The sequence below is a fragment of the Telmatherina bonti genome (genome assembly GCF_933228915.1).
Source record: "Telmatherina bonti genome assembly, chromosome: 6".
Taxonomy (NCBI): domain Eukaryota; kingdom Metazoa; phylum Chordata; class Actinopteri; order Atheriniformes; family Telmatherinidae; genus Telmatherina; species Telmatherina bonti.
This window is the reverse complement of record NC_136624.1, coordinates 10,017,777-10,037,114: the sequence shown is the minus strand read 5'-3', so window position 1 is coordinate 10,037,114 and position 19,338 is coordinate 10,017,777. Positions and strand designations below refer to the sequence as shown.

General features: G+C 41.1%; 1 protein-coding gene across 1 annotated transcript; it reads left to right on the top strand.

Annotated features, from left to right (window-relative positions):
- Window positions 1–5,238: 5,238 nt before the first annotated feature.
- LOC306757739 (putative chitinase 10) lies at window positions 5,239–18,972 on the top strand (the record flags this gene model as incomplete). Its single annotated transcript, XM_079242865.1, has 20 exons — window positions 5,239–5,429; window positions 5,510–5,566; window positions 5,679–5,844; window positions 5,932–6,056; window positions 6,159–6,282; window positions 9,191–9,373; window positions 9,456–9,572; window positions 9,666–9,798; window positions 9,893–10,275; window positions 15,001–15,058; window positions 15,159–15,185; window positions 15,262–15,466; window positions 15,575–15,631; window positions 16,812–16,977; window positions 17,057–17,181; window positions 17,274–17,397; window positions 17,484–17,666; window positions 17,772–17,888; window positions 17,981–18,113; window positions 18,725–18,972. The coding sequence occupies 20 exons, from the start codon at window positions 5,239–5,241 to the stop codon at window positions 18,970–18,972; spliced, it is 2,922 nt and encodes a 973-aa protein (XP_079098991.1).
- Window positions 18,973–19,338: the final 366 nt, after the last annotated feature.

The following is a 19,338-nucleotide window of genomic DNA, read 5'->3' as shown; positions in this document are numbered from 1 at the left end:
TTTTTTAAATCTTTTTAAAGTTCTCACTGAGAGAAAGACCAGAGAATTATGTTTGTTTGTATTTTTCTGTTTGATTTTGACAAGAATAGTCAGAATAAATTATGAGATATACGTTAATAATCACATCATGGCAATGAAATGGTTTTACATACCCAAACTAACTAGTTTATTCCCATAGTTTTTTAAAGAAATCCATCGTAGTTTCTGCAAATTCACTTTTTACCGAATGGTAGATCAAGACCTTGAAGCGTTAAACATGTATTTTAATTAAATGGATGATTAAAAAAAAAAAAAACTCTTTCAGGCATCATAATCTCAGCCGTGATAATGTGTGACTGTGCCATGTACCACAACAGTACTTTAGATAAGTGTTTCTGAGGTGGAGCTGCAGCCTACCGATAAGACACAACGCTTTCAAATGTGTGGATCTCGTGGACTTTGGTGAATTATTGTTATAAAACAGCTCCGAAAGCTTCTAAATATCTGTGCTGCCCTCACTGATGTGTGACTGTGTTATCATCACAGGGATTAATCATTTATTTGTGTCCCAAGTAATCATCAGGCATTATCAGCAGTATTCTGAAATAACAATGACTTTTATGGACGCGCTCAACTATATTTTAACAAAAAATAGATATAGAAGGTAACAATGTTCAGATGTTGTGTAAGCGCTGTAGACTGATAACAAAATGATGTGTTCAGCTTTCATGATGCATCAGCTGGAAATGATGATGTTTATTATAAATAACTGCATGAAAACAAACAGGAAACTCTGGTTGTAACTTCCACAGCTGCTTCTTCACCACGGTGAGGTTCTGCCAAGCTTCCTCCCAGATTCTTCTTCTCACATATGCATTTTTTATCATATCTTTGACCTCTTGACAGGAAGAAGAGCCTTCTGGACAACATGAACCTACTCTGATGGCACATGTTTCTGCAGCCATCAGCTGCCTGTCAAAGCAGGGGTTGTGTTCAATGAGTGTCTCAGAGCGTCGTTTTGTCCCAAGTGCTGACAAATTGTGAAATTTAGTCCTTCTCCCAAACTTAAGAACAAAAGCTATTTATCAACTCAAGTCTGAGAATTTCTCCTGATCCTGCAGATGCTTGAGACCTCCAGAGGTGGTTAGGAGTTCCTGTAGAACAGGGCTGTTCCACACAGTCCCACGAGGGCCGCAGTCCTGCGGGTTTTCAGTTTAACACACCTGACTTAAATCAATGAGTCTTTGTGCAGAACTTCATTTGGTGTTGGATCCATTTAATTTGCGTCAGGTGTGTTGAAGCAGGGATACAATGACCTGTAGAACAGTGGCCTTCGAGAGACCGAGCTGAATAGCCCTGCTGCAGAGGATGGTGCTGAGGCCACTGAGAAACGTGTGTGGACCAGTAGCAGAAGGACATTTTGACATTGTTTGATGACAAGCGGCCGACAAGCAACAGAGCAGGAATAATCTATGTTCTGGATTTAATAAGGGCTGTCATCTTGCCATAAATTGTAGAGCTGTCACCCAAATTTAAAAGAAAAGTTTGACTTATCATGTTAAAACGTGTTTTTTATTTTAAAAAGGTGAAACTTTTTACATCATAACATGATAGTTTTTTTTTGTAAAAGCATTAAATTTGTCATGTTGTAATGTGATACGTATGCTGGAATAAAAAAAAACAACAGCATGAAACATGTCACGTTATCACCGTGATGACTTTTTTTGTGAGAACATGTAATGTACTGTTTGCAGATGTTGCTGAGATACAGATATATTAGTGCAAAATACATTTGATGTGAATGATTCTCGACAAGAAGAAACATTCAAGTTCTTTCTGTCAAGAATTATTTGTTGTTCTCTGATTCATTATTCTAGACACAGGAATGTGGGAGATGAGGAATGTGGGACAGATATGAGCAACACATCACCTGCCTGAACACAGTGAGATCGTGTGTTTGGGTGTGTGTGCTGCTTTTAGTTGACATGTAGGCTACGGTTACATATATTGCCTTATTGTCTTCTAAAACCTACAGTAAAATATAAAGGCTAACTGCACCGCTGGGACTGGGAGAATGAAGTTGCCGACAGGAAGATGTGGTCCTGTCTGTTTTATCACAGAGCCCTCCACCATCAGTCTCTCCCATTAGGAACAACTTAATCCTGTTTGGTAAACTAGATAGTTCTCCAATGTATGCAGAATATCCTCATTTAAAGACAAATACGGTTTATATTCCATGTTTTCACTGCAAAAAGTCTCACTTTATGATGCAATTAGTTTCATGTTTTATCATGTTATAATATAATGAGATCCCTTGTTGTTATTAGGGTTAGCTTTACACTTCTGTACATCAGTAACCGCATGAAAAATTGGAAAAAAAAATGCGAAAAATGGTTATATATTTTCAGATAAATGGTTCCAGTCACCACCTGGTCAATTCAAGTACTGTCATCTAAAATTCCATTTACGGCACCTAGTCCTGTTGTAACCTGGCTCTGACAGACACTCAAAGGTGCAGTGTTTACCAAAATCAAAAGTCAATGACTAAAGAAATTATCATATTATTTTTAAAAAAAAAAAATGTTTCTATTGGTATCAATTACTTTACTAAAATAACATTTGTGTTTTTATTATTTTAAAACAGCAGCTGCCATATATGTGCCACCATTTTCACTTTGATTTGTTTGCATGGACATGTTAGAAATTTTCACAGATTCCAAAAGCACAGGATAGATGTAATTATTGCAAGCACATATAAAGTTCATTGGTGATTAATATACCCATAAGAAGATTGGGAGGGGGAGGGGAGGGGAGGGGGTCTGGGACTTGTTGAATTTAGGACGCATCATCAGTAGTGTTCCTCTGGATCTTAGAGTGTTTCGACGTTTCACACTATACGCCCTCACCAGAGGCGGCCGGCTGCAGGGTGATCAAACCTGAGCCTGCATCCCATACCCAATTATAGTTAATGGTAAAAAGGCTTACTACTTGACTTTCTATTTATGGGCCAGCAAGGATCCTTCCTCTTCATCCAAAGCCACTGGCTACTTCTCTCTGCTGCCTTTGAGGTGGATTTAATGGCTGATCGCAGACGCTGGCTCCTGACTCCAAGGTCTCTTAGCATATTGGTGGTAGATGTTGCCACAAACCCATGCATCCAACCTCCACCGGGCGGACTTCGGTTTTCCAGCCGTGTTGTAAATAATAATAAATAATAGCGATATTTGTAAGTTTTGACAAACAACAATTACAATTTTTAGCTCTTTCCACTGAACGGTTTTTAGCGCCTCAGTTCTCGTAAAATATTATCCAGCTGCCGAGATTTTACGAGAATTTTGCTCTTATGCAAGGAAGCCTCATAGAATTGTTTTGGGGTTTTCAACTGGCTGCGGAAAATTTGCCACAGATTATTAAATCCTTTCTTCCTCATTTCCTTTTCTATACTTCTTAAATTTGCTGTTGTCTGTTTCATATTGTGCCATCTTTACCGGGAAAGAACCTGTCACATGACCCCCCACGTCACGTCCGGGGGCACAATAAATGCAAAAAAAGTGTTACACTTTTGCAATATACTTCTACATCAAAACGTCTGAAAAACTACCTTATGGGGACCTTAAAAATTTTAGCAATATAGATGGCGATCTGGAGAATTCTGACCACTGACAGCCACCGTCCATTCACAGCTCTGTTTTATATTTGGTGTAATTTCCACGCCCATTTCAACCACTAGATGTCAGTAAGTCTTACACACTGTACCTTTACAATTCAGTTCTTCACTTCGCTAAAAATATGAGTGAGACGTTTGAGAAGTAACTTTTAAGTGCAACTTTTAGAGAAAAACTATTATAAGTCAACTGCTAACAGCGTTTCAGGAGTAATTCTAAGATGTTTAATGAGTATGGCCCTGGAAGGAGTAGGAGAAACTGATGAATAGCATTTACTCTTAAGTTTGAGAGTAGGACAAATATGGCGCTTCGACACACTGGACAGATACGGAACCAGAACACGTTTCACTGTCTGTTTAGTTGATAATTGGTTTCCTCACACCAGAAGATTTCAAGGTAAAGATCATCAAGAAGACCTGGGATGATGTTTAAACATTTTAGCTTTATTTAATGATCAACTTTGATTCATTAAATATAACAGAGACAAACCAAAAATGATCAAAGTAAATGAAAGAAACTTTCAGACATTTTACTTTGGATGATTGGAAAATAGACATGATACTAGAATTTCTTTATTTCTTTATTTTTTTTTTTTTTTTTTTTTACCTTTTTCTTTCATTAAAAACCTGTTTGTGTCATGTGAATGAATTACTGATCAACCAAAAAAGATTTTTAAAAACTTTAAAAGTCTTTTGTATTAAAAGTAAACATAATGAATAACCTCCTATTTGTTTGTTAATTCACTTTTTTCATTTACTTAGCTATCTTAATTCAATAAAAAATCATTCATTTATTCACCATTTTAAAGTTACATAATCTAACTCATCTATTATTAGTGTTAATAACTAGATTAAAATAAAGTTATAGCCATTAAAAGGTGTTCTATTAAAACTAGATCTAGAGTTAAATATACCCCATGTGTCTGCTGCAGTTTAAAGTTTTCTGCTGACTAAGCTGAGCCATGTCATGCTGTATAGTTCCACTCTGTATGTTTAACCGTCTCTATACCATATACATATGCTTATCACCATCTGTGAGTACTTATCTTTGGCCTTGTTATACCTGCCGTATGGTCCAGCAGCTGTTCCTGTTCATCTCCCTGCACAGATCATCAGGACTTATTCCTATCCTTTGCTGTGGCTAACGTGTAGAAGAAGCAGGAGGTCCAGTTTATTCTACTTCTTCTGTGAGATCTGGAGGTAAGTTTGTGTCTGCAGTCCAACAGTTGTGTAGTTTCAGACTGGAGAGTTGATCATTTGGCAGCCAATCCAGCATCAGGTCATTGTGTCTTCAGCTTTGTTTATTTCCTGCAGAAAAACAAAAAAAAGCTTTGAGCTCAAGATGACCAAAGTCACTCTTCTAGCAGGTACAGTTGCTTTTATACATCATCAGGTGACGTTGCCTGATGCCTCGTTGATCCATCAGTCATCTCCACTCCTATATTTATGTGTTTATCTTCTGTTTGTGCTTCTTTTTCAGGCCTTTGCCTGCTGATGTCCCAGCTGGGTGAGTAACTGATGATATTATTGACACTGACAGTTTCGACACAGAGTTGACAACAGAAATGTGTTGATCCCCAGCAACTGCGTCCCAGATGGTCTGTTACTTTACCAACTGGTCCCAGTACAGACCAGGGGCTGGGAAATACATGCCCCAAAATGTGGATCCCTTCCTGTGCACTCATCTGATTTATGCTTTCTCCATCATCAACTATAATAATGAGCTTGTTACCTACGAATGGAACGATGAGACTCTGTATCAGAGCTTTAATGGGCTGAAGAACAGGTATAGCTTTACTAGGTACTAAAATATCAAATACTAATAAATGATTGTGTGTAAATAATGAAAACGCATGTGTTTTAAAGGAATCCTGCTCTGAGGACTTTGCTGGCGGTGGGTGGATGGAACTTTGGCTCAACTCAGTGAGTATGCCATGATCTTCTTCAGCCTCCTGACAACATGGCTGGTTTCCATGTTCAGGTCTTCAGAGATGAAAGTACCTCAAAACTGACCATGAATTTATATTTCTCTTAGATTCTCCATCATGGTGTCAACACCAGCCAACCGTCTGAAGTTTATCCAGTCTTCTATCAAGTTCCTGAGGACTCATGGATTTGATGGTCTAGATCTGGATTGGGAGTACCCAGGTTCCCGTGGAAGTCCTCCAGAAGATAAGCAGAGGTTCACTCTGCTCTGCAAGGTGGATTAGGGAATCTCCAGCCATGTGCAGCAGATATACCAAAAACTATAATTCAAAGGCTTTCTAATCATTTGTGTGAACTTGCAGGAACTTTTTGAAGCCTACGCAGCTGAGGCCAAGGAAACAGGGCGGCCTCGGCTCATGCTGACCGCTGCTGTGTCAGCTGGAAAGGGAACCATTGATGCTGGATATGAGATCACTGAGATTGCCAAGTACGGACTGCATTTCTGGAAATTTTAACGTTCCAAGTCAGCTTCTGCTGAACACAAAGTGTTTCTGGAGCTGCTCCTCTCATATTTGTTATGCACTATCAGGTATTTTGACTTCATCAACGTGATGACCTATGACTTCCACGGAGCCTGGGAGAGTTTCACCGGACATAACAGCCCCCTGTACCGTGGCTCTCATGACAGCGGAGACCTCATCTACTTCAACACGGTGAGTTTCATCATCCATCAGTAGAAAATAAGTAGAAAATAACCAGACACTGATGCAATGAATAAAGGGATTGTATGACCACGGCAGGAGGAGCTATACAGAGTTGCGCCCTCATTCAGATTAGTCATATCTCCAGGATGGTGTCTAAGGGGAAGGAGGAAGGGCATTTGATCAAAACACCATCAGAAGGTGTCAGATGTGGGATGTCTGTTTAGTGTGAGGCATAAAGGGCTGTTTGGGAAATTGAAAACCATCCTGTCACAAGCCCTTCTTCAACAGTAATCACAATGCTTAGGATGGCTGAGCATGTTGTGCCCTCATTCAGATTAGTCATATCTCCAGGATGGTGTCTAAGAGGAAGGAGGAAGGGCATTCGACCAAAACACTTTCAGATGGTGTCAAAAGTGGGATGTCTGTTCAGTGTGAGACATAAAGGGCTGTTTGGAAAATTAAAAAATCCATCCCGTCACATGTTCTTATTCAACAGTAATCACAATGCTTAGGATGGCTGAGCATGTTGCACCCTCATTCAGATTAGTCATATCTCCAGGATGGTGTCTAAGGGGAAGGAGGAAGGGCATTTGATCAAAACACCATCAGAAGGTGGCAGAAGTGGGATGTCGGTTCAGTGTGAGGCATAATGGGCTGTTTGGGAAATTGAAAACCATCCTGTCCCATGTTCTTCTTCAACAGTAATCACAATGCTTAGGATGGCTAAGCAGTCCAAGGTGGCACATTTAGTTTCCCCTGGAGGTGTGGGTTTAAACCCCCTGCTGGCAAATCTCTACATGATGTTCATTAAACTTCTTCTTTAGTTACATTTCACCCCTTCGAATATTATACATATATTATGCTATCTTAAAGTCAACCAAGTCCTTCAATTTTTAAGCTATCAGATGGATAAAAAGTTGCTTTGTATGTTCTCTATAAGCTGATCAATGAACAATTCAACTCTTTTTTTTTTTAACCATACAGATTGGTTCTATATGCATTTCCCACACGTCCAGGCCAGACTAGTCATGTACGAAAAAATCCAGAGAAGGATACAAAAGATATGTTTTTTTTCATTTTAAAACATTTTGACCTTTGAAATGATTGCCGGTAATTTAGAGATCTTTGGTTTAATATGGTTTATATGAAGTTTCCCAAGTTTATTTTGTACAATTATTCCAAGAAATTTGATTTCATTGACTCGTTTCATCTCAGTGTTGTTTATTATGAAATTTCTGTCCACATAAATGGCATGATTTCCAAACATTGGAAATACTGACATGTCCAGTCAATTCCAGTCAGCAGGCTTTTTAGAATAGCATTTTTTTAACAGTTGAAAGTGTACCAGTTTACAGAAAGTATTTAATCTTTGAAAAGGCTGCTGGAGTGCATTGGATGCTGTGTATTGGATCCTGCGTAATGGATGTTTCCATCAATGTGCTGCAGGGCATTTGTGTCTATATGTGTAGCTTACCGTCAGGAAGTATAAATGAAGAGTGAATAAATATCAGATTCACTGTATAGCGCTCTGGGTGCCTTGAAAAAAATGTTACAAATCAAATCCATTCTTATTTGGCATACAGTGGGGAAATGAAACTGAATTCAAAGCCATATTCGTATGAAAAAGAAAGTGTTTTTTTTTCTTATCTTTTAACAAGGTTTTGCTTATCAGGATACAATAAAAATTGGTTCCTTATCAGGTGGTAAAGTTCAGTCCCTCTGACTTCAGATGAACATGACAGATGAAACTGTCATCATTTACTGAGAAGAAACTAAAACACAGAATCTGAGATGAACTGTCTTTTTCTCCACGACCCAGCAGCTTGTAGAAGCTCTTCCAGCATCATGACCTGAAGTGATGGTTTTCTGGATGATGTTTTCAGGCTCTCTCAAGGTTGTGGAAAATTTTGCTCCATTTGTCCTTCGAACGTTGCTTCAGGTCATGGAGCACTGGTTTCTGCACAGCTTTCTGAAGGTCCCACACAGCATCTCAGTCAGGTTGAGGTCTGGACTTTGACTGGACCACACTGAGATCTCTTCTGCCTCCCCCTCCAACCTGCCTGTTTCCTGCAGTCAGGAAACAAAGCCACTGAAGAAACTGAACCAGAACGAGACTTCCGTTACAAAAGGAGTCAGATTTGACTGGATGACGTCACCAACTTGACTTTTTTTCTTGTTCAGCCCTTCTGTTATAGATCTGCTGCTGTTTGGGATGACATAATTAAATTACCTGACAACACAACAGTGTTGGGACTGATTAGTGAGAAAACATAGTGGAAGGAGGCTCAGGGGCTAACCAGCAAGTGAAGAAAGAACAACCTGGTCCTGAACACAATGAAAACAAGAGACCATAATATTAGGATGAGTCAAGACAAACATGAGCCTCTGAATGTAAATGGGGAAGCGGTGGAGAGGATGACACTGCAGGTCAAACAGACTGTTTTGATAAAGCAGCTGATTAAGGTGGTGAAAAACTACAAAAACCTTTACAACACATGGCATGTAAACACACGTTCCTCCAGCCGCCTGCACAACCCATCCTGTCATGGACAAAGTTTCTCGTTAAATATGAAATAACAGGGTTCATTGCACATAAAAACAAAGACATCACCTTGCAGTAATCTTCGCCCCATTGCACACAAAGCTTCTTGTGACGTATGTCACATAATACGTTAAACCGGAACACTTGTGTCCATGTAAACATGGCCTGTGTCCTCTTTTAATGCTTGGACACGACTATGTTTTGGAAAATGGCACAGCATAACTGTTACTCATTTTGTGGCGACATGGAACATCTTGAGTTTCTCATGTAGACTATGTTAGAAACCAGTTTGGCATCTGATATGGTCACATGTGGACTCTGCTGGTTAGTGTGTCACTGTAACCCAGCAGTAATGAAGTCATCCTGCAAATTCAGGACTTTGCTATGAAGTACTGGAGAGACAACGGCACTCCGGTGGAGAAGCTGAGGATGGGCTTTGCTGCTTATGGTCGTACTTTCCGTCTGACATCATCAGATACTGGTGTGGGAGCTCCAGTTAGCGGAGCTGCATCTGCTGGTCCATTTACACGAGAAGCTGGATTCTGGTCCTACTATGAGGTAAGCTGTAAGTGAGGTTACATCCACACCAACACCAGCTGTGGAAATGATATGTTCAACTGCATCTAACCTGATCTTCCAGATTTGCACTTTCCTGAGTGGCACCACCATTCAGTGGATTGATGACCAGAAAGTTCCCTATGCCAGTAAGAATAATGAGTGGGTCGGATTTGACACCAGGGAGAGCTATGAGATCAAGGTAGGTGGAGCATCAAGACATCAGGTCACAGCACATTATGTGCAGGCATTTTTAGTTCTTCTCTATACCAGGCTTTCACTTTTTGATCTTCAGGTCCAGTACATGAAGGAAATGAACTATGGTGGTGCCTTTGTGTGGGCCCTGGACCTGGATGACTTTAAAGGAGACTTCTGTGGACAAGGAAGCCATCCATTACTATCCCATCTGCGCAAACTTGTGGATGGTGGTGGGTCTTGTTTCTTAACATTTTCATACACCAATACCCTAAAAGTTTCTCAGCAAGAGGAGAGAACAATGAAGTTGTCATGGTCTTCTTACAGGAGAGCCTCCTCTTCCAACCACTACAACCACAGCACCAGCCTCTACCACAATCACCACACCTGATGTTACCACCACACCTGCTTCCACCACCACACCTGATGTTACCACCACACCTGCTTCCACCACCACACCTGCTTCCACCACCACACCTGATGTTACCACCACACCTGCTTCCACCACCACACCTGATGTTACCACCACACCTGCTTCCACGACTACAACTACACCCATGCCCTCCACTGCTACAACTACCATGACCTCCACCACCAATGCAGGAAAAGGCTTCTGCAAAGGCAAGCCGGATGGTTTGCATGCAAACCCAGATGACCGGAACAGTTTCTACATGTGCACGGGTGGCCGAACCTTCCTGAGAAACTGTGGAGTTGGTACAGTCTTCGCTGACAGCTGCAAATGTTGTGTGTGGCCCTGAGAGTTTATGTTGGGTTGAAGTCTGAGTTCCCTGCAGGCTCACAACCTCAAAAAAGGGACATACTTCTTCTTTACTTCTCTTTGCATTATTTTTCAACATTAAATTTTTTAATTTTAGTTTTTAATTCATTTTTGTTATACTTTTTGATTGTTTGGTATGATTCATTTCTGTTATGAACATGTAATTTTAGGATCAGCTTGTTTTTGTGGGTGAAATGTTTGTGGTTTCTGCTGCTGTGATGCCGCCATGGTGACTTGTAGAGAACCAGATGATTTAGATGGAGCTGCGCAGAATGAAATTTCATTGAGATGTGAAATCAACTCCTGTCATTTTATCAATCAGATTGATTTAAGTAGACCCCAACCTCAACCCCCCCATGCCATGAAAGCTTTGACAATGATGAGCTTTTGACTTTCTGTATTGATTATATTACAGAGTAAATATCCACAAGTGTGGTTATAGACATGGGTGTTTATTCTTTGTTTATCGTGTAGAAAAGTGTTTTGTTTGAGTGTAATATATGCGTTGTTCCACAGAAAACAGTTATGTGGGGAAACTACGTTGGCTCTGTAACAAGACTCGAAAGTGGAGACCCATCCAATACGACGCTGGTTCACTCTCCAGCGCTCAATGAGGCGTCTACGTATATATGACGTCTATGGTGACCATTGATGCTCACTACTTTTCTCTCTGGACATTTGAATACACCCCTTGAATATAGCATGACCACTATATAGGGCACTATGTAGGGAATAGTGTGGACGATCGGACTCAGCCACGGATTTCTCAGCAATTTCAGGTGAAGGTGTTTCAAAGGAAATATTTCAGATTTCTGCAGTTATATTCTGGAAAAATCAGAGAGAAGTAGACAGGAAGGACAGCAAGATGTTTTTGAGAAATACATTCATAACATCATGTATTGGCGGAACAATGTTGACAAAAAAGACACTAAAATTGATGTGGAGGCTCACCCTTCATACTGCAAGACTTGGACACCCGACATCTTGATTTTTCATGTTGGGAACAAACTTATGAAGGAACAACAATGTTTTTGCACTGCTGCCTGAGTCAATATATTGGTTTATTTTAAGCTAACTTCAATATGGGACTCTCTGTGGATGTCAGAATCTGTTACGTTTTAACCATTTGTTAAATGTTTGGCAACCAGTGTTACTGGTGTTTATCTGACATATAGCCTCAAATGGTACACAACTACCTTACTCAATGTTAAAGTACTAGTAGTACTGTCTTGTTGCTAACAACTGTGTGCTAGTTGCTTTTAGCATCTTACCTTGGAACAAACATTAACTCTTTATCATTGATGGATTCAGCAGTGAGTGAAGTCCCCTCACCACTTGATCCATATTTTACATCTTTGAAAAGGGAAAGTGATAAATACATCCCTAAAACAAGTGCTGTACACGCATTACTTTGGCACTTTGTGCAGGAAGATAAAACTTGCCAGAGACTTCTCTCTTAGTTATCATTGCTAAAGGATGATGGGTTGGTGGTGGTTCTAGGGTGGGACTTCGCACAGAGTCAGTTCTTATCTGCAAACAGATAAACTTATGACATGTGTCCACATGGATCCAGACTCAATCATCATAACTGAATGGGTGCAAATGGTCTATATTAATTTTATATCTACATTATCCACATGTTACGGGCTGCAAAGTGGCATGGTGGTTAGCAACGCTGCATTACAGCAAGAAGGGCACTGGTTTGATCCTCAGCTGGGGTAGGCTTGGACAGTGGCCTTTTTGTGTGGAGTTTGCAGGTTCTCCCCGTGTATACGTGGGTTCTCTCCAGGTTCTTTGGCTTCCTTCCACCGTGCAAAGACATACATGTTAAGTTAGTTGGTTAATCTAAATTGCCCATAACAGTGAGTGTGAGTGGTTGTTTGTCTCTGTACCCTGCCTTTCACCCAAAAGACTGCTGGGATAGGCTCCAGCTTCCCCTTGACCCTTCATTTCACTAAGCGGTTAGGATAATGAATGAATGAATGACTATCCGCATGTTATGATACCGTTGTCCTTTAACTGCTTTAAGAAGATAACTGAAGATGACGAGGCTCTTTTGTGGTACACAAATGTCCACAGTCAGACACAAATACTGGTGTAATTAGCAAAGAGTTATTTGGTCTAAACTATTTACATGCTGGTGTAACAAGCAGCAAACCCAGTTGATGTCTGAACACCATTTATACAGCTGGTCCATGCAAAAGATGCCCTGCTCAGATTCACCGTCAAACTGGCATGCACAAGCGCCTCAATGTGTTACAGAGATGTTTGAATACCAATTCAATTATTTAGCAGAAAGATTCTTCACTCTGCTGAATTTCCAAACAGAAACAAGTCTTGGGTTACTTTTGGATCTTAATGATCAGTTATGGCACTGCCAGGTATCATGTGGGTCAGAATGTTATGAGCTGGGCTTCTGGCTAATGACATGTGTTGTGTTGGCCTTGATGTAGCTAAAACATTGAAAACCAACTATAGAAGTGGACCATGTTTCATCTCATCTCAAGATTACTGGTACATTTCCACATTTTTTGTTCTTTTTCTCCAAGAAAACACTGTTCTTTATTCACCAAGACCTTCATAACAGGCTTCTGAAATTTTTTCTTAAATTGTAATAAACATTTGTAAACAAAACCTTCTGTCTGATTCAAGAACATGGTTGTAAACCTAGAAATGTCTTTCTTCCAGAAAGAAAGGACCAGTTGGTTCTCCAAACATAATGCCAAAAGGTTGGATAAAGCTGCAGACTGAAACCTGTCGGTCCTTATTTCTGAAGCAATAACTCGGTTATAAATAATCACATTGTGAGATTAAGATAATATAAAATCAGCTTTATGAACAAGCGGGTTATTAACTACTCCTGGACTTGGACGGCAGCCTGCAGGCTGGTTTGCTGAATGCATCATAACTAACGACCTTGTGGTGTCTCAGATAATGATGAAAATGTAGAATAAATGGTCTTTTCTCCTCAGAACTGGTTCTGCCGGAGGTTTCCTTCCTGTTAAAAGGGAGTTTTTTCCTTCCCACTGTTGCCAGTGTGCTTGCTCAGGATGGGAGATTGAGTTGGACTCAACTCAATCTGTTGGTTTCCTTATATAGGCTATTATGAATTGGCCTTCATTATGTTTTCCCCTCTGTCTGTAAAGCGTCTTGAGATGGCATTGCCGTGATTTGACGCTATATAAATAAAGTTGAATTGAATTGAATTGAATTGAATTGAATGATGCTGGAAAGCCAGAACCAGAAGTTCTGATAGAATTGCACAAGCCTGCAGAGCACAGTGCTGGTCGGGGATTATTAAGCCAACGGGGGGGTGTTACTCCACACAGCAACGGTGCAGCATCAGCACAGTCCCAGAGGAGACGGAGGGGGCCAAGCAGCACAATCCCACATGCACCTGCAGTGCCACACCTGAGTTCCTGAGATGATATAAAAAATAAGACACAGTGAATTTTTTCTCCTTGTCATTTGTTATATTATATGTGAGTGCTATTTACATCTGTCACCTTTTTATACGTATTAAATGTTTGTAGTCCCAACCAGCTCCACATGTATCCCCGTGCAAACTGAGTTATTATCCTGCAGAACAACAAACTGCTGGTGACAGAATATTTTCTCGGCCAACGGTCACAACTGTAGTTCAACAAAGGAGAGATAAAGTAATTAAAGTTGTTAATCTACAACCAGTACAGGAACATTTCACACTATCGCTGGTTCATTATGTATTACTGTATCATTATTACTGTAGCCGTTTATTATGCAGCTATGAGGATAATAATACATTAAAACCACTGGGAAATAAATTCATTCTAAACTTTACTTTAATTTGAAATGTGTTTCCCTGTGAAACTATAAATTTTGCACTTTTCCATTATCTTGTTTTTATTCATTTTAAGTGTTCTGGTAGCTTGATAATGGTCACATAACTGTTAATTAAACCCCATAACAATAAATTTTTGTTGCAACGGTGGCATCTCAGCATGCTGGAGGTAACAGAGCAGGTAAGGTTAGAGACACAGTCAGCGTCTGGGTGGACGGGTGATTTTATAAAACTTTGGCAATAAATACAGTAAAACTCTTTTCCTCCCATCATCTGAGCTGCACATTGAGGTGTTTTCAATCATGACTAAAGTAACATTAATTCCTTGAATGAAATATTACTTTCCTCCCCAAAGTACCAGTGTTTCTTCAAGACGTTTCCATGACAGTAACATCAACATGTTTTTTTAATCCAGACTAAAGTCTGATTTAGTATCAGCTGGATGATCCAGCATGGTCAGGGGTAATGTTCACTGATGAATGAGACGATGATAAGTAAGGCGTTCAATGACCTAAATCACATTCGGATCTGTCTGTAAGCTACTATGATGGGTAAATTATTGCCAACATATCTGCAGGATCTTATCAAACATGCGCTAATAGTCACTAAATTTATTGTCCCGACGTATGTGATGAAGGCTGTCACGGCCCTCACACCTCTCTCTGCTCAAACGTATAAAAAGTGAAACGCTGCTGCTGCTGTTTGGGTCTTACTCCTAGTCTCCAGGTGAGTTTAAGGAGAAAAATGCTCCGTGTCGCACATTGTATTTACTCTATTTGTTCATTTTGCTGGTAGCTTTGACTCCAGTCATAGACCGGTTCCCTCTCTGTCTTACAGTCATTGAGTGAAGTTCTAAGAACTGAAACCAAAATGACCAGGCTCACAATTCTAGCAGGTACAATAAGAATTAGTCTGCATAAATGCAAATGAACATGCTCATGTGTTTCTGTTTTGTGAAATTAATGTTTTCCTTGTCCTTTCGCTCTCTCCTTCAGCCTTATGTCTGGTTTTATGCCAGCTGGGTAAGTTATTATGGGTTTTTCATTATCCCAGAGCTCTGCAGGAACAGATTCTTGTCTAATGTTGGTTTTCTTGTAGGATCTGCCAACAGAATGGAGTGCTACTTCACCAACTGGTCCCAGTACAGGCCTGGTGAAGGCAAGTTCTTGCCACAAAATGTGGACCCCTTCCTGTGTACCTCCCTCCTCTATGCTTTCTCGATCATCAACCACGCCAACGAGCTGGTCACCTATGAGTGGAACGACGACGTCCTCTACAAATCTTTCAATGAACTGAAGAGCAAGTACGTTTCCGTCATGTCAGAAGTCAGACTGAGCTATCAGCCATGGTTCACCACCCATAAATGTTAGATTTCCCAATAACCAGTAAAGTCTTATCTCTTTGTTACCAGGAATCCTCATCTGAAGACCCTCCTTGCTGTCGGTGGATGGAACTTTGGCTCGAAACAGTAAGTGAAAAATCTTCAGAAGATACCGTCACCTATATTTCTAGGACGCTCCGAGTCTGGTAAAGTTTTAATGACGTGGGATGAAGTTAGAAGCTTCTTTGTTCCAGCAGTGGGCAACTTTGGTCCTCAAGGGCTGCAGTCCTGCCAGTGTTAGAAGTTTCCCTGCTGCAACACACCTGATTCAAAGCAATGGGGAATTAGCAGATTAATGCAGAGATCAATGTCAAAAGTGTGCTTCAGTTGTCTTCAGAACTCGAAATTTCCAGAAAATTTTGCTGTAAAAGATAAAAAAAAATCTCAAAATATAAAGCAATATGTGCCCAGAACCACTTGTGGTCCATTGTTGTTTGAAAACTTATAAAATAAATTTCATGTCCGTTAAGTTTCCAGTGTAAACAGCAGTGAGTTGTTGTTATTGATATTTACATTGTTGAGGTGGGCTTGTTTGTAAAATATCAAATCAATGTGTTTGTTTTATTAACTATAACCACCTGAAGTGGCTGGTGTTCGAATGGTGCACAATTTTACAGCATGTTTGTGATTTTTTTGTCTTTAATGGGGCACTTGTAGATGCCAACAAACAGATTTGTTAATTTTTTCCAAGTTGGTGCATCTGGAACGTCAAACACCTGGTCATGACGTCACCTATTCTCAGCTGCTTGGGAATCCGAGACAATGTAAACCACAAGCCACAAGTTCTGTCTGCTAGTTGTGTCTGATGTGACAGGTGTATTGCAGCAGGGAAACTCCTAACAGACTTGAAAGGTGGCCTGTCTGTTTAGAGTTAGCACGTTCTCCCCATGTACACGTGGGTTCTCCCTGGGTACTCTGGCTTCCTCCCACCATCCAAAGACATGCATGTTAGGTTAACTGGTTACTCTAAATTGCCCATAGGAGTGAGTGTGAATGGTTGTTTGTCTTTGTGTGGCCCTGCGATGGACTGGCGAGCTGTCCAGGGTGTACCCAAAGACGGCTGGGATAGGCTTGAGCTCCCCCGCCATCCTTAATCAGATTAAGCGGTTGATGAATGAATGACTGTTTAAACTGATACTGAAAAGGAAACCAGTGTTCAAACTTTTCCAGTTAAACACAAAAGACATGAAAGTCTGATTGCACTTACAGGACAGAGACTCTCACAAGCTTTACCTGATTTACAAACACAAGTCGGTTCTTCCTGCAGATTCTCCATCATGGTGTCCACTCCAGCCAACCGTCAGACATTCATCCAGTCCTCCATCAAGTTCCTGAGGACTCATGGGTTTGATGGTCTGGATCTGGACTGGGAGTATCCTGGTGCTCGTGGAAGTCCTCCAGAAGACAAGCAGAGGTTCACTCTGCTCTGCAGGGTGGGTGCACAGCTTCTTCTGTAGTTCACAGCTGTAGACATGGGCATGATTGTGACTTCCTCTGTGGTGCTTGCTGCAGGAACTTGCTGCTGCCTACGCAGCTGAGGCCAAATCCACCGGCAAACCTCAGCTCATGCTGACCGCTGCCGTGTCTGCTGGAAAGGGAACCATCGATGGAGGATATGAGATTGCTGAGATCGCCAAGTAAGCGTCCAGTTCAGAAGAATTCTTCAGTGAGGTGTCTTATGGGAGTCGTGTTCTTATTCCTGCTGCTTGATGTCTCTTTTGCTTCTCAGAGAATTAGACTTCATCAATGTGATGACCTACGACTTCCACGGAACTTGGGAGCAGTTCACTGGACATAACAGCCCTCTGTACCGCGGATCTGAAGACTTTGGTGACCTTATCTACTTCAATACTGTAAGTAAGGCTGTAGATGGATTAAAAACATAAAAAGTGATCTCTCATCAGAAAAATGTTCCTAATCATTCGTTCACCATTTGCAGGACTACGCTATGAAGTACTGGAGAGACAACGGCACCCCGGTGGAGAAGCTGAGGATGGGTTTTGCTGCTTATGGTCGTACTTTCCGTTTGACATCATCAGAGACTGGTGTCGGAGCTCCAGCTAGCGGACCTGCATCAGCTGGTCCTTTTACACGGGAAGCTGGATTCTGGTCCTACTATGAGGTAAAGCTCTGCGATAAAAGACATTGCAGATGATTATCAGTAACAGAATAAAGTACTCATCATTTTAAAGGCATCTCTAACTTCTTGATATTATCTTTGGCTTAGATCTGCCCCTTCCTGAAAGGCACCACAGTTCAGTGGATTGAGGACCAGAAAGTCCCCTATGCCTTTAAAAACAACGAGTGGGTTGGATTCGACAACCAGGAGAGCTACGAGACTAAGGTATGGTGGCCTGGCTTTGTTGCATCTCTGCAGGTTGAGTGCAATCACAGAACATATGAGCTGGTTTCACCACACTGGTTTTTGGCACACAGGTGCGCTACCTGCAGGAGCAAAAGTTTGGCGGTGCTTTTGTTTGGGCTCTTGATTTGGATGACTTTGCTGGAAAATTCTGTGGTCAGGGCAGCCACCCTCTGTTGGCTCACCTTCACAAGCTTCTTAATATCGGTAAGTCTGCCGTATATCTATGCAGTTTTGTTTCTTTGAGCTTTAGTGTGATTCACACACCTCGTGTTAAGGTGTCACCATGGTATAGTCCAGGGTATCCGCAGGTATAGAGAGTATACCCACTTCTTTTTCGGTCAGCAATGAGTATATCCACTTCTAAATCCCCTGTGATGCTGCTTTTACAATTACAAACATCCCTACTCACATACTGTACTTACGTGGTTCAGCAGCTGAGCTAAGGTTACCTGCACTACACTATTGCAGTTAGCCATCATCTGCGTTACTTTTAGACATCTTAAAGATATATGTATATATGCCTATTAGCCTGGCTCTCACCAGCCTGTGTGCTACTAAGCTACTGGTTTAGTCATTTCATAACCCTTCTTCCCTGAAACCAAAGAGTAGAATTCACGTGACAATGAGCAACTATACCCATGGATTTTTGGGGTGAACTAAATAGAGTAGTCTTAGATGTCACTTTTTCTGAAACAATTCTGGGCTACTTTGTTTCGGTTTTTAACAAAAGGGCCAAAAATTGAGAGTATGCCCACTTCACGAGGGACCACTACACCACTGGGTGTCACCATCCCATTTCTCTCTCTCTCTTTCAGTGCTCCCACCACTGCCACCAACCACTACCCCTGAACCTGGTGCCAGCACCACAACTCCCACCACCACCACCACCACCACCACTCACGCTCCAGGACCCGGCTTCTGCAATGGCAAACCTGACGGACTCTATCCCCACCCCGACGATAAGAGCAGCTTCTACATGTGCGCTGGTGGCATCACCCACATCAGGCAGTGTGGAAGCGGATCTATCTTCGATGACAGTTGCAAGTGCTGTGTCTGGCCCTGAGCTGTGTGCATCTGATGTCAGCTATTAAAAAGACTGAGACTAAAACATGACTGTAAATATCTTTTTGTATCCACTGTGCACACAGTCATCTCTCCAAGAGTCCATCATCAGCGTTGTACAGAAAAAGTGTGTAATCCTTGTCAAACATATCATTCAAATGAAGATTGCAGATCAAAATGTTGAAGCATTTTTGTGTCCAAATTATGGAAAACTTTTATATCACTGTTCTTACTAATTGGAAGTAAGTGTGAACAATTATTTTCAAAATACATCCATGAAAATAAACTGGCCTTTTAAAAGCAGAGTGTCATCTTCACATCTGTGGAAACTTGGCAGAATGAAACCCAAACAAGAGGAAGACGATAG